The sequence below is a fragment of the Botryllus schlosseri genome, chromosome 8, assembly GCF_051294905.1.
Source record: "Botryllus schlosseri isolate E-star chromosome 8, Bs_hap1, whole genome shotgun sequence".
Lineage (NCBI taxonomy): Eukaryota > Metazoa > Chordata > Ascidiacea > Stolidobranchia > Styelidae > Botryllus > Botryllus schlosseri.
In genome coordinates this window covers 21248068-21275130 of record NC_137243.1, presented here as the reverse complement: position 1 = coordinate 21275130, position 27063 = coordinate 21248068, and the positions used below count along the sequence as shown (strand labels likewise).

Genomic DNA, 27063 nt, shown 5'->3' with positions numbered 1-27063 from the left:
TTACTCTTCAGAGAAACGATATATAACGGTCTATGACCCGCAGAGCTCAAGATCCATCCTTGTCCGACGGGTATTCATCAATGAGTTTGACCATAGTCTGCAAGAATCATGGTTGTAATGACTCGAGTCCTGACTCAAGTCGCGAATTTTTGGTGACACGACTTAACTCGAGTCATTTTTTCAAATGCTTAAAATGGCTCGACTCGACTCGAGTCAATTTTTGTATTGACTCGTCCTGTACTCGAGTCATTGTACATGACTCGAACCAAGTCATATGACTCGCAATAAGGCATATGACTTGGTTCCAGGACAGGACTATTCTGTGCCTGGACATATCGATATCGAAAGCTTCGGCCAACATGATTCAATCATTTTATCCCTGTGTTTCATCGTCGACGGTCTTTCTGCGAGCGCAAACGCAAGGTCGCATGTAGGACACTTTCTCTCGTAATCGCGATCATATAGTTAGACTTAATAAGGTACATTAGGCGTTCTTTCATTTTCAGGAGGGGGTAACAATATTAAAAGCAAAAAATCGAGCGACAACATATTGCGCGAAGCGTGAAACAAAATTTACTTTGGATAAATCTACCGCAGAATATTTTGATTTATTGTAATGTACGAAGATCTACCAAAATTTACCTGGCCCATGGATCGGCCAATGCGTCGGAATTGATATTGTAGTCGTCACATCCCAAGTGTTGCGGCCACACTAATCAAATTTTTGGTTGGCCATGCATGTTCACAATCTGGGCAATCCATTTTTTGGTTATATTATCAATTTCTAAAATTACTTCGCGGGCCACTCAAAACCTTCTCGCGGGCCACATGTGGCCCGCGGTCCACGAGTTGGCTGGCCCTGGTCTGAAGTCTCAACACTACGATTCGGACTCGACCCTTTGGAGTTGACTCAGTAGTGCGTTGAAATGACTCGAGTCAAGTCAAATTATAAGCTATAAAATCATATTGATTGGGACTTGGTTAAAACCCTGATAAACCTAGCAATACGCTGTTCTATGCGGTTCTGCTTCTGTAACACAGAATTGACACGTGAATTGATTAATTGTCTGGCACTGGAACAACGCAGACAGATACTAAGAAACACTGCACAGCAAAGGCGAATCCCAGTGAAGTTGGACAATTTATTGACGGACACCAATATATTAGAAGACGTAATCGACTTTACAACATCATCGGGACGACGTATATAATTATTGACACTTAACTTCCCAATGATAATATTATGTACCAAATTTGTAATGTGGCTTGTGTTATTGATGGAATCTATTGTCATGTGGTGCAAAAGACCACGCTGTTATAAATACCATAACATGGTTTTACTAATAAATATTAATCATAATTATGATACGTTTCTCATAACAATTCGGACACTTTGTAGCAATCAAATATAATAACTTTGCAAAGAGTGCAGGCTGAAATCATTTCTCGCATCGGTAGCCAACGTGACTTCGAATCCAATGCATGAAACTCGAAACGCGAACGTATCCGCCAGCAACGCCAGCCTCCCCACACGAATCCCCGAAACTGGTGATCCCGTCTAAGACCCATCTTCCGTCCCTGTTACAAAGCAGAGGACCACCGCTGTCGCCCTAATAATGAAATAGTCGATCGTACCAGAAATACTCAAAAAACGATTTTTGTTCAGCGTAGAGAGTAAAGAGTCTACTCAGAGGTGGTCGGTAACGAAGTACTTGTACCTTTTGAAGTACTTCAAGTATATTTTCCCACTTGCAATACTTACTCGAATGGATTGGATTTTAGACCAATTCTACTTCGAAAAGTTTTCCGTTTTCAAGGCGAGACTAGACATAGAATTCTCATTCACTACTTACGTGTAAATGGCTACTTGAACTTGAATGGAGATTCATGACGTTACTTGTACTTCTACTTGAGTGTTGATGACGTGGAATTTGACCACTAAGGACGTCTATCTAATTTTCTAATGCTACCTCCGGCAATGCATGAAAGTTTTTTATTATTGATTATTATTATTCCAGTTCAAGCTGTCATAAAACATAGATGTAAACAAATACAAATACAATGCAACATGTTTAGAATGAGAAAAATGAGTTTATTGTGAACGCATTGTATTTAATATCGCCCAACAGTTAAAAAGAAGTAAGGTGAACCTGACTGGAACTCGATAATGAACTATGTCTTGAACTCGATTCCCAACACTACTTTATACTCTGTAGCGAATTGATTCCTGTCTGATGAAAATTCACATTCCTGCTCCTGCATGCCTCTCGTATCTATCAACAGGTTATGGATCTCTAATTGCACCCACCCGACAAGTGTCCTTGTCCTTATGTCCGCCAGCGCATATCATCAGCCCCTCCTCGTACGATTCGTAGTCGCATGACTTGCTGGATCGAATCGAAATAGACGCTTCTTTCAGACGGTTCGGCTTCGGGCCCACTCCTGTGAAAGAGAGATTCTTTATTTTCATGCAACAAGAGTACACTACTTTCACTTGATTAACAATTTTGAAAAGATACTTGGAAGCACAGAACTTCAATATATAATTGAATCATATATTCATATTGCAATGAACCCAAACATGATTACTATATAGACTCATTAGAGTAAAATGTGTCTTCGTTCTAATTCTAAACTCATTTGTAACATGTTTCTATGCTCTTATTCTCATTCTAATCTAATCCCTACTTTTTCTGAAAATACAACAGGAGAACTGTATCGTGCGAAACAAGCCAAACTAGCTGTACAGAAATTTGCCATTTCTTACTGATGAGGATCAACTCTGATTTGATATGAAGTGAAATTAATTTTTGGTGCAATTCTTTCTTATTCAGAATTGAATAACCTACAGCATTTCCAAGTTTTCACGGATTCAGCAATTCTAATTGTAATCGAATTTGAAGAATTAGGTTGTTGGCCAACTATGCTCAGACCAACCTTCCGATATCCCCCACCCCAGTACTTTACAAATCGCCCCTGCTCGAGGTGAGTTGTCCTCCTCGACCGATCCAAATGTCGCGTTTCTGGCAGTAGGTAAGCACGCTGGTCTGACGTAGTCCGTGACTTGTACGGCTCGCGGCAACATGATCAGGGCAATATCGTTCACGTCGACGTCACCGTCGCTTTTTATCACATACCGCTCGTGGATCAAGATCTTACGAGGTTGGAAAATCTGCGGAAATGGCCAGTAACGGTCACAACCTCATACAAACTACTGGATTTTCAGAATGGTCAACTAGAGCTACAACTACTCGCTTTTCAAAGCTTGCAATTATAACTAAAAGTGCAACTAGAATAGGGTTACCATATTTTTGCGGATAAAATTCCGGACAATACTTAGCGCCCACTAGCGGATTTTAAAATGAAGTATGCTACATTGTCTTTCAATATGACGTCACACTGGTAAAGTTTTGCCCATCGACCATAGGTGGTCACGATCCGGATCAGGAGCCGTTTTAATGTTAGGTCGGTTCATTTATGTGGTTGTGCGTTGTAACCTGGATCGAAACAACATTTTTTTCAGCCCCCTCTCGTCCAATTAAGTATTGATCTTGAGCTCACCATAGGGTACTTGATGCGACTTCTGGGGCCTTACTATATACATCTAGTTTTTATATGCATCTGATCATTAAGTTTTGTGAATGAAATCAGTCTATATTATTCCTTCTTCCATGTATTACTATAAAATTTTGATCCTTTCTCCGTCCACATGATAATATAGTTAGCGGTGGAGCTGGTGACGATTGATGGCTTCGAAAATACATGGAATGGAATTATACACCGTAAAGTCATGTCTTGTCACACGGTAAAGACTACTTATGCGCCTAAATGCAGATCCGCACCAGCAGGTTGCACATCCGATGGTTTTCAACTAGAGATGGTGTGAACCTCTGAAAGGTTCAGGTTCGTGTGAACGCGAACCTTTTTGAAAGGTTCTGTGTGAACGCGAACGTGAACCTCATGACGTCACGTGACGAAAAATTTTTGAAGTTCATAGGTCAATAATATTGTCAGTTGACTATATTACGGGCCTACTGTATATTGCTGGGCCAAGTTTGCGAGGACTGGGCTATTCGGCGCATGGACATATCGATGTCGAAAGCTGCGACCAACATGCGTCAATCATTTCGTGCCTATAGGTTTCATAGTCGACGGTCTTACTACGAGCGCAAACGCAAGGTCGCATATGTTGAACGACACTTTGTCTCGTAATCGCGAATATAGTTAGACTCAATCTGATACATTGGGTGTTCTTCAATTTTCACAAAAGGGCAACAATATTAAGAACAAGAAATCGAGTGACAACATATTGCGCTAAGCTTGTAGAAAATTTTTACCTTTGATAAATCTATCGCAAATTATTCTGCTTTATTGTAGTGTACGAAGATATACTGATATGTGAATGGTTGATGGATCTGTCAATGAGTCGAAACTGATATTTTAGTTATCACATCTCAAGTGTTGCGGTCAGACTAATCAAATTTTTGGTTGGCCTTGCAAGTTCACAATCTGTGCAATCCATTTTTGATGATATTAGAAATTTCGGAAATTACCTCGCGGGCCACTCAAAACCTTCTCGCGGCCACATGTGGCCCGCGGGCCGCGGGTTGGCCGGCCCTGGCCTATATTAATGTACAGTTGAACACGACACCTAGCGACGACTCGGGCCACATAATGACACAATGCTGAAGTACATATTGGCGTTTTAAACGTCGCTAAATGTATAAACTTAGGCAATCAAATGATATATAGTCGGGGGAGATAGTGTAGTCGGGGCAGATAGTGTAGTGGTTTGGCGCCCACCTATCTGACGGACCGGGTTCGATTGCCGTCGCAGGTTTATCTGGGCTCCTCTTCCCCCGCCGTTGCCGTTCTTACGGCGACAAAAAAAGCCCAGTAAAAGGGCCGCGGCTTCAAAAAAGATCAACACCGAAAAGAACTGTGACATCGGGTATTCTAGGCCGAGGTGGATGTTAGAGTAAATAATCGCTACCGATGAGTGTCGTTCGACATCCTCCTACCTGTTCATGACATCGCATTGTGTCTTATCGCATTGTACATTGTGTGTGACGTGTTCTGATGACAAATATAACCCAACGATGTTATGTTATAATAATCCCATAAAATCAATATCTTCCGTCGCCTTGCCAGGGATTATAAGCATACGACTGAACGGTCTAGGCCAGACCGTGCAATGTACTCGGCGTCTGTTACATTGATATTGAGCAGAGTGTAAAACAGGTTTCTATACTTGCCCCCCGATATTGCCCCATTAACAGGTTATACAATAGCCAACACCTCAATCGCACGGATTTGGTTTTAATGATATTAAACAGCATATGAAGTCAAGATTGATCCCATACGCCTGCTTAATATTTTACATCAGAAAACGATATCAATTTCATTGATTGGTTGAATAAGCATCATTCGCTGACTACATGTAGTGTATTTCGTTTGTGATGCGGTGTGATTGTGGAAAGCCAGATATTTCGAGCAAACTTTTGTAACAAAGCAATTAAAATTTTTGAGATTGCCAAGGTACATGCTCGTTTATTGTTGCTTTTTTATGCTTCCAGCGCCGTGCATAGAGTGTCCCGGAGTTGAAATGCAATAAATTTGAAGTGAAAACTGTATTATATGAAAAGGTTCACAGTGCAGAACCTACCAAGGTTCTGTTGTGAACGCGAACCTCTAAATTTCTGAGGTTCACACACAGAACGCGAACGTGAACCTCACGTTCACACCATCCCTATTTTCAACCTTACATGGTCGCGACTCCATTGTTTACGATTGTCCATTCATTATTTTCCTTGCGCAATTAATCGTTGTAGCAATGTAATTATTAGTAATCTTGTTTGTAGCGTCTTTTCATTTGGGGTATATAAAGCGTCTGTTGGAACATTTTCAGTTGGATATTTTTGATGACGCTTAATTAATTGTAAATCCTGGTCTGTACTCGTTACGTTTGGACGATACATTTCTTCAGTATTTAACATTGGAGTGCCAGACAGTTAAATTGCATCAGTTTTGTGTCAAGATATCTCAAGATTAGGAAGGCTTCTGCGCCTGGAAATCGGCAATCAAAGCCGCGCAGAAACAATTTACAATTAATTACCACCGATTGAAGAAGGATTCCTAGCAAGCGTGTACGCTACATTCAAGACTGCGTTGTGCTTGGGACCTTCAACATAACGGACGATTCATTCGTAGGATTCAACAACCGAAGTTTGTTTGAGAGGATCGGAGCAATTCAAATTACTTAGTGTTCACAATTCAGCGATATGTCTCTTCATCATTCGCCGTCTGACGGGAAACCGCAATTGCAATGTGCTGCCACATTTAAGGTTATCTCGAAGATGACTGTAGAAGAGCTTCGCAACGAACTCTCTAGTTTTAATGAGCCGATCTCGGGGACGAAAGCCGTTCTTGTCGAAAGATTGAAGAAAGCACGTGAAGCGAAGGTACAAGAAAAGTTGGACAGATCTGAAATCTCGAACCATTCGGCAGCGCTCAATCAATCAGCCTCTGCTTCACCTCTTTTCCCCCCGCCTAAGCAAGGTGCGTCAAGTGACATGATGCTTCTCTTAACTATGATGCAACAACAGCAGGAAACTGCGTTGACTATGATGCAACAGCAGCAGGAAGCCGCAGAACGAAGATTTCAGCTTCAACAGGAAGCCTCTGAAAAGCGATTTCTATTACAACTGGAAGAATCGCGTGAAAGAGCAAAAGAAGAACGGCACAACCTTACAGCGTTCATGGGAGACGTGAAGAAGACAGCCGAGGAAAAGGAGAAGTCTTCGACTAGTTCGGAATCGAATCCACCCGAAGTGATTTTGAAACGCTTTCGTCGAATGCATAAGGAGCTTCTGGAGCTTCTACAGACTCTTGATCTGAAATGCACCAACTCGCATTCAATTGAAGAGATTCAGGTGTACGTAAGGTCCGCGGAACTGTATATGGCCGATCTGAAATCGTTCGTCGATTCCAAGATAGATTCATTGGAGGAAGATGATACAAAATCTGAAGTATCGAAGGGCTTCAGAGAATCGTCGCAAGTTTATTTAGCGACAATCCCAGTCGCAAAAACCCGGCTTAACGAACTGATATCTTTAGATAAAGCAGACAAGGCAGCCGGAAGTTTGCCGAGCGGACTGACTCCACCTTCGTTCTATGGCGGTGTCCTCAGCTTTCCCACGTTCTGGGAGTCCTTCGAACCTCTCGTTCACAACAACCCTAAGGTGAGTAAGTTCTACAAGATGACTTATCTCAAAAATTCTATGAAGGGTTCCGCCTCGGGTGTACTCAACGGTTTCCCATCGATCGCAAGCAACTACGAAGCCGCAATTGATGCAATATTGAAGAGATATGACCGCAGTCAAGTTATCGTCCGCAGCCATATCAAGGATCTCTTGGATGGACGGAAAGTTGATTGTGAAATCGGTAAAGTACGTGGTTTGCTTGATCGAGCAACTGCCAAGAAAACAGTTCTCTCACAGCACGATATTAACTGGGATCAAATATTCACCCAGGTGCTCGAATCTCAGTTGCCGGCAAAATTGCATGAGCGCTGGATGCGCAAAATTAGTCCTTTGTTGGAAAGTGATGAAGTTGCCACTTCTGATTTGTTTTTCGATTTTCTCGCGACAGAGATAGCAACGATGGAGCTTATCAAGAACGCTAGTCATAGGCCAACGGACGACAAATCGGAGAAGCAATCGAAGACTCAAGCAGAGCGACAATCAATTCTCTGAACAGTCATTAGTGACTCAATCAGTTTCCTTGCTGCCGTGTCCATATTGCAGTAATGCTCACCGTCTTGAAACCTGTAAACAATTTCTTCAGTTATCGGCGGAAAAGCGTATGCCAGATTTAATCTCTAAACCCGGTCAATTATGTTTCAGATGCCTCGCTACTAAGGGAGAAAACGGACATCCGAAGCATTTTTACCAATGTAAATCTCGATGCGCTGTGGCGAATTGTGGTCAACCTCATCACGAGCTTTTACACGTCGGCGAGACACCTCAACGTACCAAGGCGATGGTTTCGACAATTCCGATGGCGACCAGTCTTCGCGACAGCGAGATTCTCACCATGCTTCCTACAGCGCAGGCTGAGATTGCTCACTCTGGTAAAAGTATGCGTGTCCGGGTTGCGTTTGATTCTCTGTCTCAGAAAAGTTTCATCACTGGTAGAGTAGCAGAGTACCTCAATCTTCCTACTATTCGAAGTGATTTATTGAATGTTAGTGGCTTCGGAGGTTCATCAGCTTCAAACATCATGGATCTTGTGCAGTTCAAATTATCGCCTCTGTATCAAAATAATGATCCAGTTACAATTCAGGCGTATGTCCAACAGGGGATAATTTGTACACCATTGGATCGGACCGTATTGAGATCAGATCAAGTCGCTCACCTCGATGGATTGCAACTGGCGGATCCTCTACCCCGGGATGAAGGTACAGTGGACGTTTTAATTGGTGGACGTTACTACTTCTCCTTGATGCAAGGGTCAGTGATTTGTCCAGAAATTCCAGAGACTGCTCCGTTTGCGATTGAGACCATTTTCGGATGGGTTTTAGCTGGGCCTTACTCCCGAAATTCGACTGGTTTTGACATTCCCTCAAATTGCTTACTTGCTAAAATTTCTATGAACGTCTCTGAGCCAGATTTAGGTTCGGGGAAGGAGTTGGACAGGAAACTCGAACGGTTTTGGAGTCAAGATTCAATTGGGCTCGTGGATATTGATGCTGTTTATACGGCTAAGGAAACCGGTGCAATTGAACAATTTAACAGGTCAGTAATATTCGATGGCGAAAAATATTCAGTCTCTCTACCATTCAAGAGGGATGCAATCGCATTGAAATCCAATTATAAAGAGGCTTATTCACGTTTATTGGCTATTGAGAAATCCTTGCGTAGAAAACCTGATAGATTGGAGAGTTACGATCGCGCAATCACGGAGTACCAATCAAATGGTTTTGCACGGAAATTGAGTCGAGATGAGATGGCTGTAATTGAAGCCCTTCCGCATTATTTTGTTCCTCACCACCCTGTGTTTCGTGAGGATAGTTGTTCAACAAAATTGCGGGTCGTTTTTGACGCAAGTGCTAAAACTGGGAACGGTCACTCATTAAACGATTGTTTATTGAAAGGTCCGAATCTGCTACCAGATATCGGTCAGGTATTGCTACGTTTTCGTACACATCGAGTAGCATTGAATGGTGATATTCGCAAAATGTTTTGTCAAACTGCCATAGCACATGATCATCAACGGTATCAGTTGTATCTTTGGAGAAATTGCGACCCACGAAGGGCACCTGACGTTTACGTTATGGAACGGGTCATGTTTGGCGTTTCGTCCAGTCCATTTCTTGCGATACAAACTATTCATCAGCATGCTAATTCAGTTGTAATGGTAGAAAAGTTCGGTCACAACTTTGCAGAACTAATCAAGAAGAACATGTACGTGGGCAATATCCATATCGGTGGAGATTGCGTTGAGGATGTTGCTAAACAACAGCGCAATTTGGTTGATTTCTTCAAGAGCGGTGGCTGGACTTTGGTTAAATTTGCCTCTAACAGTCGAGAATTAATGGATCGCATTCCTGCGCAGGCGCGATTACCCAATTGTGATTTAGATCTCGGCGACAGCAATTTAGGTGAAGCTTCGTCTCTCGGGTTGAAGTGGTGTACTACTGACGACACGATGTATTGCAATGTCAAGCCCAAGATGTGCGAGCAGGAAACCAACGTCACGAAGCGAACCATGCTCAGCAAACTGAGTCAGATATATGATGTTTTTGGCTTCTTTTCAGCATATGTCGTGCGTGCCAAAATATTGATGCAAGAGGTTTGGAAGAAGCAATACGAATGGGACGAACCAGTGGATGACGGCATAGGTATGAAGTTTCGACAGTGGATTGATGACCTGGCTGTGCTCAATTCAATCAAGATCCCTCGGTATATTTTGTCTCGATTACCATCAGTGAAAAGTGTGCAGCTTCACGGATTCGCCGACGCTTCCGAACAAGCATATGGAGCTGTTGTGTACGTGCGAGCAGAAGATGATGAAGGTAACGTACACATTCAATATACTTGATCGCTAAAACCCGAGTCGCCCCGTTGAAATCCGTTTCGGTTGCTAGACTTGAGTTGATGTCTGCTCATAGTTTAGCGAAATTGGTCAAATATGTCCTTAACGCATGGGATTCGAATGTGATCAGATTCATTTGTGGGTTGATTCCGAAATAACGCTTGCTTGGATCGCTAAGCCAAGCTCCCACTGGAAGACATTCGTTCGCAATCGCGTGCAAGAAATTCACGATCTTGTTTCACCCGACGTGTGGAGATACTGTCCCGGTGTCGATAACCCTGCGGATATGCACAGTCGAGGGGTGAGTCTTAAATTTATCAAAGACAGTTCAAAATATTGGTTTGGACCTTCTTGGCTCTCGGAAGGCAGTTCGAATTGGCCGAAGAAATCAAAATTGGAACATTCCCTAGATGACGTGAAATTCGAGATTGCCGCAAAGCACGTGCTACTAACGAAAACTGAGACTTCAATTCCGTTCTATGAAAGCAAGTTTAGCAGTTACTCGAAAATTGTTCGCGTTACAGCTAGAATTCTGCGATGGAAGAATCTAGATTTTGACAAGCTTGATCCAGATTGCGAAAATAACATCATAGGGCCCAATGAATTCAAATTGGCGGAGGCGCACCTGTTTCGTTTGATACAAAGGTCCCGATTTGCTGCTTCATTTGAACAGTTGGAGGTTAGTAAAAATGTTCCAACCACGTGTCCCTTCCGAGACATGGATCCACGGTTCGACACTGAACTCGCGTTAATTGTCGCTGGCAATCGTCTGTGTATGTCAGACTTGTCTGATCGTGCAAAAGCTCCCATTATTCTTCCAGCCAAGGAACCACTAATTGAAAAATTGATCTTGCATGTACACGAGGCAGCCGCTCATTCACCGCAAGATACGACGATCGCCATTCTACGTGAACTTTTTTACATCATCCACATTAGCAATGAAGTTCGTCGAGTTTTGCGCCAATGCGTGGTGTGTAGACATCACAACACGAAGCATCTGCACCAAAAAATGGGTGTTCTTCCCCCGGAACGCGTTTGCATTTCTCCCGCCTTTTCACAGGTCGGTTTAGATTTTACAGGGCCTATTTACGTGAAGTCCTGTGGCGACCAGATGAAAAAGGCTTACATTTGTCTGTTTACGTGCCCTCATAGCAGGATGATTCATCTCGAACTCACGAACGACATGACAACGGAGGAATTCTTGGCGGCCCTACAACGCATGATTAACAGGCGAGGTTGGTGCAATGAAATCATCTGTGATAATCAGTTAACATTCAAGAAAGCTGAAAAGTTGCTGACGATATCAACGCGCGCCTCGCTCCGGAAAAAGTTGGAAGGCGAAGCTTTGCAAAGGTTTCTCACTGATAATGGGATCGTCTGGAAATACATCACAGAGCGAGCACCTCATCGTGGCGCCCTCTACGAACGGATGAATAGGTCGATAAAGGAGCCTCTACGAAAAGTTCTCGGTAAGGCCAAATTGACATTCTCTGAGCTGTATACTGATGTGTTAACAGATATTGAATGTGCCATGAATCAACGTCCGTTGACTTATCTGGGATCCGACCCGAGGAACGAACAAGCGATTACACCCGCACATCTCGCTCTCGGTCGTCCGTTACGTCACCTCCCGAATTTCCCGGTCAAGTCTACTGTGAACGTTTCGGGGAAGGGTATTCACGCTCGAACTGGAAGACCGGAAAAGTAGTCGATGCGTGCAGGAGTAGAGATGGTCTCGTCCGAACGCTTAAGTTAAAAACAGCGCGTGGATTGGTCACGAGACCAATCCAGAAACTCCATTTGTTGGGGAAGTCGGTTGTTGGCTGAGATAAGCCAAGGGGAGGAGTGTTTACGATTGTCAATTCATTATTTTCCTTGCGCAATTAATCGTTGTAGCAATGTCATTATTAGTAATCTTGTTTGTAGCGTCTTTTCATTTGGGGTATATAAAGCGTCTGTTGGAACATTTTCAGTTGGATATTTTTGATGACGCTTAATTAATTGTAAATCCTGGTCTGTACTCGTTACGTTTGGACGATACATTTCTTCAGTATTTAACATTGGAGTGCCAGACAGTTAAATTGCAACAGTTTTGTGTCAAGATATCTCAAGATTAGGAAGGCTTCTGCGCCTGGAAATCGGCAATCAAAGCCGCGCAGAAACGTCCATTTCTAATTTGAAAATGTTTTGTGGCCCAGCTCAGAGTTACTGAAAAACGGTCAGCACCTTTACCGAGACTTACTCACGGACTATTTTGGAAGCTCAGTACGTTCAACATCATCGCGAACCATGGGTTTAGAGCTAATACCGTTGACTAAAGCATCTAAATGGCCTTAACCGATTCCAGTAATATACCGTTCTCCCATATCTGCGATTACGATTAGACTTATTTTAGTAAATTATGGTTATTTTTATTAATTTTTGATAGCATGCTTTTTGAGGGTGTTATGGTTCACATATTAAAATCAATCATCGTGAAGCGCGAAGAAAAGTTCAAGTGGCATAGATCTTCTCAAAATAATAACTTTTCTGCTGATTTACGAAAACATTTTGATTCTATTTCAAACCTTCAAAATTCCGGACATTTAGGCATATTTCAAAAATTCCTCCCGGACATGTCCGGGAAATTCCGGACGAATGTCACCCTAAACTCGAACTACTCACTTTTCAAAATCGACAACTAGAACTAGAGCTACCTGATTTTAAAAATGGTCACTAGAACTAGATCAATTGATTTTTAAAATGGTCAACTATGAGCTATAACTAAAACTACTCACCTTTCAACAAGAACTAAAACTACTAAATTTTCAAAACGGGTAACTAGAGCTAGAACTACAACGAGAGCTACTCACTTTTCAAAACTCTAACTGGAACTACTCACTTTACAAAGGACACAAGTAGAACTAGAACTAGTGGATTGGCAAAATGGTTAGCTAGAGCTATAACTAAAGCTACTCACTTTTCAAAATCAACCACTAGTACTAGAAATGAAACTACTGTATTTTAAAAATGGGTCATTTTGGTTAGAACTACAACTACAACTACTCTTCACAATTCTTGCTAGACTACTCACATCACAAAAGTCGTTACTTTAATTGAAACTAATGGATTTGCAATATAGTCAACCAGAGCTAGAACTAGAACTAGAGTTCACAACTCACAACCTATAGTATACTAGTAAGAGAACTACACACTTTTCGAAATCATCAAATAGAACTAGAACTACTGTATTTTCAAAATTGTCAACTAAAGCTAGAACTACAACTACTCAATATTCAAAACTCGCATCTAGAACCAGAACTGTAGTCAATGTTAAAAATCCGCAAGTAGAACTACCCTTCGACCGACCTTCTGTTGCGCCCGATATTGGCAATTCTATTTTTCACCTGAATGATTCTCCCATCCTCTTGGTCGCTGTGTTTCCAGTGCTTGCCCACGCTGACAACGTATCCTCTGATATCGCTGCTGCAAATGAGCCAAAGCTGATTCCGACTGCACCCCAAAAATCGTCCGGCAACTCACTTGATCCCATCACCATCGAAATTGAGGAAGCAGTGGGCGGCCGTGACGACCCAGTCGGAGCAAATCAAAGTCGCCCCGCAAATGTGAGAGAAAAGGTCGGTCTCCAGTTGCACCATCCACGGCCAGGCCGCTTTGTCCGAGGTTCGTCCGCCTGCAGAAGCGAAGATGGTCAGCAGACTTGTACAAACTAACAATGCATCAACTGACTAATGGTTTTTGGGTATTTCTAGTTCCGCGTTTAGATTATTGAAAAGGTCCATTTCTAGGTGTAATTGAGTATTTCAAAAGGAGAGTAGTTCTAATTGTAAGTACGGATTTTTAAAAGAGATTAGTTCCAGTAGTAGTTGTATTCACGCATTTTGAAACGTGAATAGTTCTAGTTATTGTTCTAGTGGTGACACTTTGAAAATACATGTAGTTCATACAAATCTGAAAGTAATCTTTATTCACCGACTATCTTGAGCTTGGTCGGCACTGCTGGCTTTCCGCAATGAAACAAGCCGTCTGCGAATGAGAAAGTGTTCGTTGCAATATCCAAAGGAATGGTACAGCATGGATACTTTCTGGCGGGCAGAACTCCACTTTGATGCAAGCCCCTCCGTGCCAGTATGGTCTTGAGGGCGGGCACGCGCATCCCGGGACGCATGATGTTTCGTCAAAGCGAGAAGTCGGGATCATGGGTCGGATGTGTGTGACTGAAACAGTTGGGGTATGACAAAAGGAAAGAGCACATTGGATAAGTGACTCATGATAGAAAACTAAATACGGATAGATGGTAAAAGTAGTCATCGTCGGTACTCAAATAAAAGTAGAAGTACGACTATCAATTTCACCTCAAATAGAAATAGATATAACGAATTACAAGCAAGTAAAATATGCCTAGTTTTGATTGAAAAACTGTCAACTGTCAAGTAGAAGCAGTCTAAATAGTGCACTATGCAAAATCTACTTGAAATACTTCGGCAGATGCAAGTACCTCGCTACTGACCACCTCTATACGAAACAGGTGGCTACATGAAACCCTTGATATACAATCTTCTGTCTAATTGTCTACTAGTCTATACAAGCAATTACCCCTGACAAGCTTCAGTGAAAAAATATTCGATTTCAATATATTATCTAATTGTATATTGACGTTTTGCTCGATTCATAGCCTACATTTTTCAAAATCCCATCCGAATTCAAATAATGCTCATCTAGGGTTGCATTTAGAATAAATGGCTTGAACAAGTTTTGTTCTGTTAAGTTGTATAAATGTATAATTATGTCATAGTTGCGTAAACACTTTCCAGGAAACATGTTGTATAAGCCTTTGAAGGATTACCACCCGATATATCCGAAGCATACGACATGGGATGGTTGGAGCCCTCCGAATAGTCGGCTCAACAGCTATAGTAGCCCACGTAGATATATTTCATTGATACGGAATGAATGTTCTGGTGATGATGACCGCCGACCGTAAAAATGCTGTGTGACGACGTATAGTCTTGATAGTTATATCTTTGGTCCGTATATGACAGAGGTTGGAAGCCTATTTCGTCAAAGGAGCTGTATTTACGCAATATTTTCAATTGTCAATTACAATCCACTACGACATCACAACTGAATATTCGTGATGTCATGACTTGAAAACAAACAGTAAAAACACAAGGGCCTTGTTTCAAGCACGTTAGTTTTGATTGATTTTTGTTTTTGTTTTAAATGCTACCCTATGCTCATCACTGTTGTACACATCAATGGCAATTTCTAAACTTATCTTTTTGCCCAACTGCGCAGTGCGCATCTACGCCAGATAGTTATCTGTACACTCACACGCTGACTGCCTGTCGAAGCAAGGCAGGCTCGTCTGATTCCCGCGTTTCGTGCACGAGTGCGCGCATCTCCGGTGGCAGATTTGCCATTCCTGACCGCCCACGCATCGATAACGTGTCGCGGAGAGTTGGCGGTCTGAAAAAACGCGTGCCGCATATGATAGATTTTCAAAATAGCAGTAGTAGAACAGACTTGTACAAACTACCAATCTAGTTACTTTATTCGTTTTTTGAGTAGTGTATTTCTAGTTCTAGTTGGGGATGGTGAAAAATAAGTAGTTTTAGTTCAAGATCGAGTTGCCAATTTTGAAAAGTGATTAGTTCGAATTCTAGTTGCTAGTTTTGACCAGTAAGTAGATATAGTTCTAGTTTCAATTGCCAATATCGAAATGTGAGCAGTTCTAGTTCTAGTTGCCAGTTTTGAAAATTAGTTAGTCCAGTTCTATTTCTAGTTGCCAGCTTTGAAAATTGAGTAGTTCTAGTTGCCAGTTTGTAAAGTGTGTAGTTTCAGTTCTACCTCCAGTTGACAGTTTTGAAAACTGTGCAGTTCTAGTTCTAGATGCCAGTTTTAAAAAGTGAGTATCTCTAGTGTAGTTGCGCATTTTGAAAGTCCAGCAGTTTGCACAAGTCTGGTGTAGAATCGATACCCGTGGTGATGGCGTAGATTATCTTGAATCCTCTGCCTCCGGACGACACGTCACTCTTGAATGTGACTTCAACAGAGTTTCCCGCGGACACAAATTCGGATATCGGCGCTCTACTGCCGCACAAAGCCTTGTTCCTCCTCGACGTGACGTCGTAAATGTTCAATACGTCGTATTCGCAGTAATCGAAGCATCGCCAGTCCGATAAATCGCATGCACCTCTGTCGAGTGAAGATCAGACTTGTTAATCATGTTCATCATTCCAAAACACCACAAGATTGCGACACAATAACAATATGGGCAGGTGTCGTCGTAAAGCCTTGGAGTAGTCTTTGAATCAGACCGTGCCCGACCCATGAGCATGCGACGCTTTAGCATGTGGTTTTAAAACCACAAAACTTACACTAACGCCCACGGTAACACTGAAATCAACCCTTCTCCTAACTCCAAACCAAACGCTAACATATTCATCAATCCAAACCATACTCGGCCTTAACCCCCAATTTTACCCGCATGCTCAAGTGCCGCATGCCTAATTGTATAGCTAGTTGAAGTGTCGCATGCTATCATGCCGCATTCTAATATGTCCACGGAACGTATCAGACACCCACCTGGTCCTCGATCATTTGTTGTTAAACGGTGTTTCATGAAACCAATGAGTTTACTGAGCAAGTCTCAGGGGTTCCCTTGAGGTCAAGACACACATTAAATTCACACATATGATTTGTGACGACAGGCCCACGCCAATCTTGACCATCACTGATTACAGGTAATTAGGCATTATTAATATAGTCTAATTGTAACTGTTGTAGTGGTACGTCGTGTGCAGTGGCGAAGACAGGGGAGGTGGTGGTTTGAAATTGTACCCGTCCATCTGAAAGTCGTTGCAATCTACAATATTTATAAGCTTCCATTTGCAATTCAGCAATTGGTATCACGCTGTTGAGTTTCAACCAAACAATGCAATAACATTTGCCAAGATGAAGCCTCGCATTTCTGAACTGACATCTGAAATAGGGTCACCATATTTTGGGATCCGGAAAGGAGGACCCAGAAAACGGCTGGTTCGAAAATTTTGACGGGAAATCCTCTTGTGTTGACTAAAAATTTGTCATTTTCCTATTCGACTCTGGATTGACCCACTTTATAGCGACACTGCTGTGATGTTGACTAAAAGAAGTGAATTTTTCAGTGCTACTCCCAAAAGACGCGCTCGAACATCCATATTACAGATATTTAGAGCGTTTTTTAGTTTCCAAAAATGAAGACATTTAGGCGTCCTCGCAGGACATTATCGAGTTCCTGAAAAATGAGGACAAATGGTGGCGAGATAGCGCAGTAGTATAATTCGCAGATGCAACTCCGATGGGTTATGTGGCGAGATAGCGCAGTGGTATAATCCGCGGCTGCAACACCAATGGGTGTGGGTTCGAGTCCGACCGAGGTCGACTTCCGACTTCCGATACCTAAGTGTTGGAGGTTTACCTAGGCTCCTCCTCGCCACCTCATCCGCGTCAGCGTTGTCTTACAAAAGCCTAGAGGTGGGCCGTGCTATAAGTCGGCAGTTACGGAAAATATGAAGAATGCGGCCTGGTGTAAATGACCATAGCAGTCGACAAACACCATGAATACCCCAAAACAAACAAACAAACTCCGATGGGTTGCGGGTTCGAGTCCGACAAAGGTCGACTTCACACTTCCTATACCTAGGTGTTGGAGGTTTATCTAGGCTTCTCCTCGCCACCTCATCAGCGTAAGTGGTGTCTTACAAAATGCCTAGATGTCAGCCCTGCTACATATAAGCAGTTACGGAATAAATGTGAATAATATCCGCCTGGTGCAAATGCCCATAGTAGTCGACAAACACAAACACCACTAATACCTCAAAAAAAGGACAAATGGTAACCCTATTAGAAAGGAAACGGCAGATGTAACATTGTTTCACAATGATATTCAATAGTTTTGTTCTTTTCACAACTCTGTCAATGCACAGTTCATTTTAAATAGGCTTCTCGAAGTATACAGAACTTCAATATTGCAGTAAACAATACCTTCATATTGCCAAATTTATTCCACTCGAAGTTCTCTTCAGGAGCGAACGTCAATAAATGAGGTTAACCAAGTGCGAAATATAGAAAGAATATTGTCGTTGTGACGTAATAGTGACAAGTACACAGAGTCGCGAACGGCAGCAAACAACGCACGGTACAGCACACACAAAATCAGCTGTAAAACAGCGGAATGACAAAACAACACTAACGGAAGATTCCCAGCGGGTAGAGATGTTCCTTCTGGCGACAGAGGATCGGCTTTTGCAGCTTTATAATGGTTGATTCAAGGACCTTTACATGAAAAAGAGAACGACCACGAGCAACCATGGAAAACTGGCTGTTATTGTAATGTTTTGCACACTATGGGTGTTTCAAGAGGCGCCGTCCCATGGCAGAATTACATGTTGTTACTTGGTCATAATCACGCATGATAACTAGGGACTGTGATGATGAAGCAGGCATGTCATCACCCTGCGAATTCCTAGTTTGACGTGGGAAATGCTGACGAAGGAACACCAGAAGCTCACCAGAAGGAACATCTCTATACGCTAGGAATTTTCCATTAGTGTTGTTTTGTCATTCGGCTGTTTTGCAGCTGATTTTGTGTGTGCTGTACCGTAACCGCGCGATGTCTACTGCCGTTCGCGACTCTGTGTACTTGTCATTATTACGTCACAACGACAATATTCTTTCTATATTTCGAACTTGGTTAACCTCATTTACTGGCGTTCGCTCCTGAAGAGAGCCAGTCGAAAAGCTTCGAGAGGAATAAATTTGACAATATGAGCGGATAGTATTGGTTTAAAGCCACATACATTGTCGGATCGCGGTCCGGTCATCTCGACCATGTTATTTAAATGTTCTGACCGCATTAGGAATACTTACATCGCGTCCTCCAAGTGCAAATCGACAATCTTCATTGCTATCTTTTGTCCGATTGCGCCTCGGATCGTCCATTTGCAGTCGAGGAGATCGCCGTAGTAATTTGGATAGGCTGGGGACGTCACGACGCCTTCAATCGCTGTCAACGAAGCTCCGCAAGTCGACGAAATTTTCACAGTGGGTTGTACTGAAAGTGGATGACAAACTTTCATAACCGGAGTCGAAATTATCCTACGGGTTCCAGGAGTAGTCATCGTCGGTGCTGCAACAGCAATATTCGTTTCTATTGCAGGTATGGACCAAGGCCTCGATATATAAGTTTCTAAACTGTCATTTAGGAACAATATGCATCAAAAGAGTTCTAATATGGCAAATTTGATGTTGCATACAACATTTAAACCACAGTATTTACACCTCTGTGGATAATGACCGGTAAGATAAAAGAAATTCACCACAAATTTTACACGCTCAAACTTTTGTTTGGTTTACATCCAGCGAAAGTATAGTTTTCATTTGCATACAAAGACTATGCATGTGGCAGCAAATATTGGTTATTGTGTTCGAAATTACATTTGACTGATTAAAAGTTAACAAAATCGCTCGGTCGATTTTTTTTTCATTTCTTCTTCCATTTATGAGGTACCATGCCCATTGCCCAGCTATTGACAGTCAGCAAAAGTGAGTATTTTTTTACAGGAACAATAATCCTAGTAACCATATTACCCAATTGAATGCCAAGGAAATTTAAAATGAAGATTGGTGTCATGCAGTACACGGACTACTCGTAAGATAAACTACAACCAGCATCTAGAAGGATCGACCAGGAGGGAATGTCAAAAAGATGTGTGATCCAGAAAACTGGTATTTCCTTGCGTAATAAAAGTAAAAGAAAGCATCTGAAGTCACCAGGAGGCCAGTCTGCTTTAGCGATAGATTAGGAGAATATATCAGCTGACAACCAAATAGTGTAAGCAGATTTTGGGCTTCCTGCAGTGTAAAACAATTGTTTTCGTTTTTTGTAAATATTGTCAAAGACCTAATAGATTACATGGGTAGGACAATTGATAAATTCAATTGAAATTGTTTATTATCAGACTGCGTTGACACAAAGGTTGTGTACAATTATCACTCGCTGGTTTCACAACCGGAGATATGCGGAAATATTCCACCATCTTACCAACGACCTTGATGGTGTGGCAGTGTACCACTATTGGATTGCTTTTTTAGTACTGTAAGGAGGGAGCAAGTTAAAGTATCAAAGTGTGTGATTGGAATATATGACACGTATCTGACGGGGTAAAATGGTGCTTGGTTAATGTCACACCGTTAACGGATGATTTTAAGCCACCAAAGAAAAACTCTTAAAATGATAAAAACATTTGTAGTTTGTATCCTGCTTACTCCATATAGCTGAGTAACCCATCCGTCCATAACATATTTTATGCGTGAAAGTAGTAACATATCAAAAAAGAATGTGGCATTGAATCGGAAAGCTGGCACGAAGCCACCTCGTGTTACTTTACGCTTCTCAAGTAGTAAAAGAAGTAACACCTGCCCTACGTGTAGAAGAAGGGCTTTCCAAGCAAGTAAAGTAATCTAGGCCTATAGTTTAGCATAAAAACAGCGAAACCATGGAGTAGGAGTACTCTAACAATTGTGGTAGGAGGTAAAGCAGGCAAAATCTGCTCGAAGTACTTCGCAAAGTATACGCGCGAGAAGCCATGAGAAGACACTGTAGAACACGTCATGGGAATATTTTGGATGATCTTTGTGCTGCTGCTGATCCAACACGTTGTCACTGTGACGGAAATGGCTGCCACAAATATTTTTTCAATTGTATCTTCCATTTGAGATGTTATTTACAGCACCCCTTAGGCTGAGCGACCGACCTCTTATCACAGGGTCACAGTATCCTTGAGCGCCGATTTGGTATCCAGGGCAGCATTTTTGAATCGTTCTTTGGCGCGTGGCAGTCACGTATCTGACCTGATATCTGCAAAACAGACGCGGATTCGGAGATCACGGAATTGAATTCACTGGCGACAAACGGTTTACTAGATTCTTGCTTCGGTGGTCACGTTTATCACCGAGAATGGGCAGTGTGACGTAATAGTGGATGTAGCGCGCATCGTTGCTTTTGAAAGTGGTTCGTAATAACGACACTTAAATATTGTCAAAGGTTTGAACACAGAAAAGCTTATCGTGTTTGTAGAATGATATCTAGCACCGGTCCGGAGGTACACGTGTGCCCGGTTAGCGCGGTCGGTAGAATGTTGGACTCTTTATCCAACAGTCGAGGGTTCGAGCGCCAGGTTTGCGGCCAACTTTCGGTTTCAGAACTATTTTTCCAGGAGCAAATGTTAAAATTTTCCATGATAATGACGTCACACTGTCTTGTTATGACGTGTTAAACGAGTCATCTGAGTCTAGCGCTTTTCGGAAATTATGATCAAAATCCAGCATCACTTAAGTGAGAACTCATATACAAGAACCAATGCAATTCTGCTTCCCCTAGTCCAGTGGTTCCCAACCTGTGGTACGCGTACCACTGGTGGTACGCGAAGGTCTTCCAGGTGGTACGCGAGTAGAATCTGTGTTTTTTTCGACCGAAGGGAGTTATCAGTTAAGGTGGGGTTTAACACAAAGATTGTTCTCCAATGAACTTCAGGCTTAGCCTATCGTCCTCGTACTCGACTCTAGCTTCTCACGCTATTCCCCAGCTGCTAATATTCCCTTCTACGTGGGAGTGCGAGCAAGGATTTTCATCTCTGATGACTATCAAGTCGAAGAAACGAAACCGACTTGTTGCGCCCATGCATGACTTTCGATGCGCTGTGAGCAAACATATGTCACGCATCGACCAGCTAGTGCAGTGGTTCTCAAACTGGGGGGCGTGAAAGCATCTGAAGGTGGGCGCGAAGCTGCAGCCAAATGAATTTTTTTCGCGCTTCGCGCGATTTACCTCCAATTCATTGTTTTTGCTCTGTATATAGTCCTAATTACATATTTAAGAATTCTCTTATCAACTGCCATAACCTTCCATGCCATCAAATTATTCGTTGGGTTTGCTAGCATTCTGGTTGCATTTTCTGATATAACGATAAGGGCGGCGCGAAAGTTTTCACTATCATAAACGGGGGCGTACCTAAAAAAGTTTGAGGACCGCTGAGCTAGTGGAAAACAAGCAAATGCAGCCATCGCATTAACAACAATTGACGTTTGTTTTTGCTGTCATTTCATTAGGTTGTTCTTCTTGTGACTGGTAGTGATAAAGCCTAGTTTAATTTAGTTTAATAGAATTTGCTATTACGCTTCGCATACGTCAAATGCGTCATTATGACGTCATACACGACGGAAACATTTTTTGACCGCCTTCAGCGCGCGTAACTTATGTAGGTGGTACGCGAGCACTGCATAAAACCTCGAAATGGTACGTGGGTGAAAAAAGGTTGGGAACCACTGCCCTAGTCAGATGATGTATTGCGGGTGACTCTTGTGCTTACGAATAAGCGAGTGCCTTGCTTCGCACGTTTCATTGCTTGAACAAACTTCCGGAACTAGAACTAGTTTAAAACTACACAAAATATGAGGTCGTTTGCAAAATGACGTTAGCACATAAACAAACGTTTACCTGAGGCATCGAATGTGAGGAGCATCCCAGCACGGAACCAACACTTGCTCTGTGATAGGAGTTCTGAAGCTGTATTGCTCCGTGAATCCGCACGTAATGTTGCTTCTGCTGGAAACAGTTACACGCGGTATCATGAATACGACGCTTCTTAAATTATACGAGGCTGTTCTTTAACTGCAGCGTACTTGGTCACTATAAACTTTAGTAGCGAATCTCGTACGGAAGCAAGTCTTCCTTTTCGTAAGCGGTTGGTTATTACTAGGCCATTTTTATATGATCTCAGAAAATCAATAATATGACTTCATTTTTTGGAGAATATGACTTTTTATGACTTTATGTGAAAATCGTGTATTTTTACATGCGAACAACGTCACTCACGGGATTAAAGAGTAAAACATACGCATCGAGACAGTAATACACATCCGTTTTTATTTTAAACCACTGTTGTAGTACAGTTTCATGTCGTGTTTGAATTTACGATATGGACGAAAAATGACTTTATTATAGGAAATGAGCGCTCCACAGACGCTGATGTGGGTTGACACCAATGCTGTGGAGTCGGAGTCGGAGTTTGTCTAATTCTCGCTTGATGGAGTCGGAGTCGTGGAAAAAATACTGACCGGAGTCGGAGTTAGTAAAACTGACCCAGAATTCAACTCCGACCCCGACTCCAACTTCTTTATCATGAAAACAATTGCTTTCAATAATAGGATTTTTATGTACCATCAATCAATGTCATTAGTAACGATACAGAGCAGAGGCGGCCAGACCGTGCCCCGCAGGCCAAATGTGGCCCGCGAGAAAGTTTTGTGTGGCCTGCGACGTAATTATCGAAATTAGATATAACATCAGGCAAAATTTGATTAGCCTAACCGCGAAATTTGATGATGATTAAAACATCAGTTTCGGCGCATTGGCGTAACCAGCCACATTCATCGCAGGTCTTCGTATATGATCAAAATGTAGGATATTCTGTAGCAGATTTGTTTGACTTGAAATCTTTCTTAGCACTTTTTTTTCATCATCATCATCATTGATTTATTAGCAATTTTATCAGTTCAATTCACCACAAAAAATGCGATACAATGAAAAGACAGGAAGATGTCGAAGCGAATAGGAGTAGTCACTTCGCACGATATATTCTCACATTTCTTGCGTTTAGTATTGGGAACCTCCTGCAAATCATAAATACGCGTAATTTACGGAATTGAGTCCAACTATGGTGGGATAACGTATCGTCCAACATGCGACTTCGATTGTGGGTTCGAAGCGATATGTAGGTATGTATAGGGGGAGGGGGTGCTTCTCGGCTAACTGAGGCATTTTGCACCATGCCTGTTATGTCTATTAATACAACTAAAAGTCTCTAGTGAACAATATAACAATGTCTAACAGTGATTGTACCGTGTAAGGACTTTTCAATAGCGAACAAAGGGAAAGTGGAATATTGTGTCTATGAGCGGATTGAATTAGATGAACCCTGGATCGATCGTAGCGATTGCATGCAGTAACAAAATTCTCAAGCGTCTTTAGTTGATTGCACCTGTCGCACAGTTCCGTTTGATGAAGTCCAAATCTATACAGATGAACGTTTAGTCGACAATGCCCCCCATCCTAATGAACGAAGCGAGATCGTCGGCGATGAAACATTTGCACAAAATGACAGAGACATTTTAACCAAAACCGTCGATATTGCTACGTCTAAAACGCCAAATAATCCTGTTCTTGTCCAATGAGCCCATTACTATACAGAGGCACCCAAAATATAGGCAAGTAATATATTTCTTGATCGAATTCATTCATTTCCTTTGAAAAAAAATTAGGTGCTTCGCGCGACCAGAGCATGACTGCACACTATACAGTTTCACCCTGAGTTTTCATGTCATAATTGTTATCAATTTTAAAGCGTTGTCATATAAGCCTTGTTTTCAATGGTACCGAAATCGGTTCGTTCCTATCGGGCGACTAAAAAAAGGTTATCAACATTCAAGTTGCACGCGCAATGGCTCGTAAATCTCATGTGATACTTTGGTCGAAAAGGTTGGCCACCCCTGACATAGATAGAATTGAATATTGTTTGCAAATTACAATTTAGTCGCATAGAGGAAGAAAGAAGCTATATGCATCTTCGCGACGCAGTCACAAATTGATGCAATTTTTGGAATTATACCATGATATTGTGACACAGAAAATATATCGTCTGGTTGTAAAATTCATGTGAATATAATCAAACGCAACTTCCCACTTGACAAAATAAAAAATATCTGTAGTGTAGGTTAGCTGCTTGGCTCGAAAAAATGATTGAGAAAGATTGTAAGTCGTAGTCTTTGAATACTTGACTATAAGTGCATGTAGAATAGACATATGCTATTTAACGAGGCCTACTTCCTAAATATCGTTTATTACCAATGTCTATTAGTAGTGTGAGAGTTTGTGTGCTTGTAATCACTAATCAGTACAGTGTGTAATAAGAAAATTAGTAAGATGCATCTCTGTATTGGTTGTTGACTCATACACAAGAGCAACACTTCTATTGTTTAATCCACATTTTAATTATACAGGATGGGATGTATGTCGTGTTCGAATGATTCATACATATTAGGTTATTAGAGAGTCCAGTCCATGTTATAAAAACTGATAAAATATGAAAAAAGGAAGGTAATTTAGTAAGGCAATCTTTCATGCATAGTGAATAATGAGAACTGTGCCAAAATGAAACAATGTTGCATGCCATCGTTAATCATATGTTTTCATATGTTTAATGGTTATATGATACTCATTTAATCGTCACTGTGGCATATCATTTTCGACGTTAATTGGTAATACTGTTGGAGTCAGGGTTAGAGTCGGAGTCGAAGTCGGAGTCGGTAGTTTTAAAGACTCAGGAGTCGAAGTTCGAGCCGGAGTCAGAGTCGGCACGTTTAAAGACTCAAGAGTCGGAGTCGGTGTCGGTCCTTTAAAAATGTGTGGAGTCGGAGTCGGAGTTTGAGTCGGTGGTACAATTTACCGACTCCACAGCCTTGGTTGACACTTCTGCAGTTTTGCATAAATTGCTTGTGAAATGTCTTGTCTTTGTAGATCCATAATTTGTTTCAGATCGTTTTTGTCCAATCGCATCATACTTTAATTTCTGAGCTCAAGAGGATATTTTCCGAAACCAAGGGCATTTAGATCAGCATTGGCCTCTTTGATGGTGTACGTACAACTTTTCATTGTAAGTATTAACATTAAAAGATTGTATATTTCTGTTAACTAGTCGACGTTGGATCGTTTACTGAATGTTTGACGCTCTTTACAATAACTCCTTCTCCTTTCTATGCATTGAGTATTTATTTAACTTGTGGGGGTCTCTCGGCATCATACTGGACAACATTCAGCCAGCTACCCCAACGAATAACTGCCTTACTTTCCTAGTGCTCGATTGCTTCACCGACATGTAATTCATGATATGATTTTTGTTTCTATGGAAAACACCTTTGGCGACCGTTGGGGTGATTTACATTACTTTTAAAATGCGCAACTATTGATCGCCAACTAACTATATCGGTGGTTTGTGTTACATGGTTCTGTGAAATCGTGAGAAATGCACAACAATCTCATCTCACCGTATTTCCTGACTCTGCGTTTGAACTACGCGGTCGGGCAACACGACGGTGGGTTGCCCAATTTCGCTGTTCAAACTGCGTTTCAATCTTGATGTCTTCGTCTTGACACCACGCAACGCGCTGGCAAGCCCCAATGTCCTCTTTTTCCCGAGATATATTTCGTTTGATATCGCGGTTTCGTAGAGACTGAAATTCTCATACTTGAGTTTTCTTATTTTCGGCGTCACTTTTTTCTCGAAAATGACCCACTTTCCTTCGCTGGTTTGGCGGCGTCCTTGAAAATGTAGCGATTGTATCTCCAGAGCCTGCGACCCAACGATCGCGGCGCGAAAACCGACCATCAGCGTGACCGCCAATGTTACATAACTGGACAGCATCGCGCAATTACGCTAAGTCTGTTGTAAAATACCGAAACCGCGGCCATTTATTCAGTTCAATACTGCATTTCACAATATTTTGTTGACATTCGGAACACTCACGCTTATCCGTAAGCCTCCGGGAACCTCAAATTCATTAAAAGGCTACCCTAATACACATCTAACTACTGTACACATCTAATAAATTGCTACAGATTATTGGCGCACAAAATAAACTGTGCATCCACAGAGTGTTAAAAGAACAGAACCATTAAAATAGAGTTACCATACGTCCTCTTTTAGGAGGATTTGTCCTCCTTTTTAAAGAAATGTCCTCCCTCCGCGCGCATGTCCTTCTTTTTGACAATTTTTCCTCCTTCTCAGCCTAATATGCCCCAAAAGACCACGCAAGACGTTAAATCTTGGCCTAAAAGATAAACGATGGGTTGCGCGGGAGTCAAATCAA

At 41.9% G+C, this 27063-nt stretch overlaps 1 protein-coding gene across 2 annotated transcripts; it reads right to left on the bottom strand.

Moving 5' to 3' along the window:
- Positions 1-1389: 1389 nt before the first annotated feature.
- Positions 1390-27063, bottom strand: LOC145445013 (enteropeptidase-like). 2 transcript variants are annotated; one of them, XM_080323103.1, is made up of 13 exons: positions 26242-27063; positions 22637-22741; positions 20895-20998; positions 19009-19192; positions 16076-16293; positions 15430-15564; positions 14178-14312; positions 14068-14121; positions 13618-13768; positions 13482-13560; positions 2938-3172; positions 2309-2442; positions 1390-1610 (listed from the first exon to the last, which is right to left on the bottom strand). In XM_080323103.1, exons 1-13 carry the CDS (start codon positions 26616-26618, stop codon positions 1440-1442), a joined length of 2082 nt encoding a protein of 693 aa, XP_080179229.1. In that variant the 5' UTR covers positions 26619-27063; the 3' UTR covers positions 1390-1439. The 2 variants fall into 2 exon arrangements, with proteins under 2 accessions (XP_080179229.1, XP_080179228.1); XM_080323102.1 differs by having other exon boundaries at positions 22637-22744; positions 26242-27057.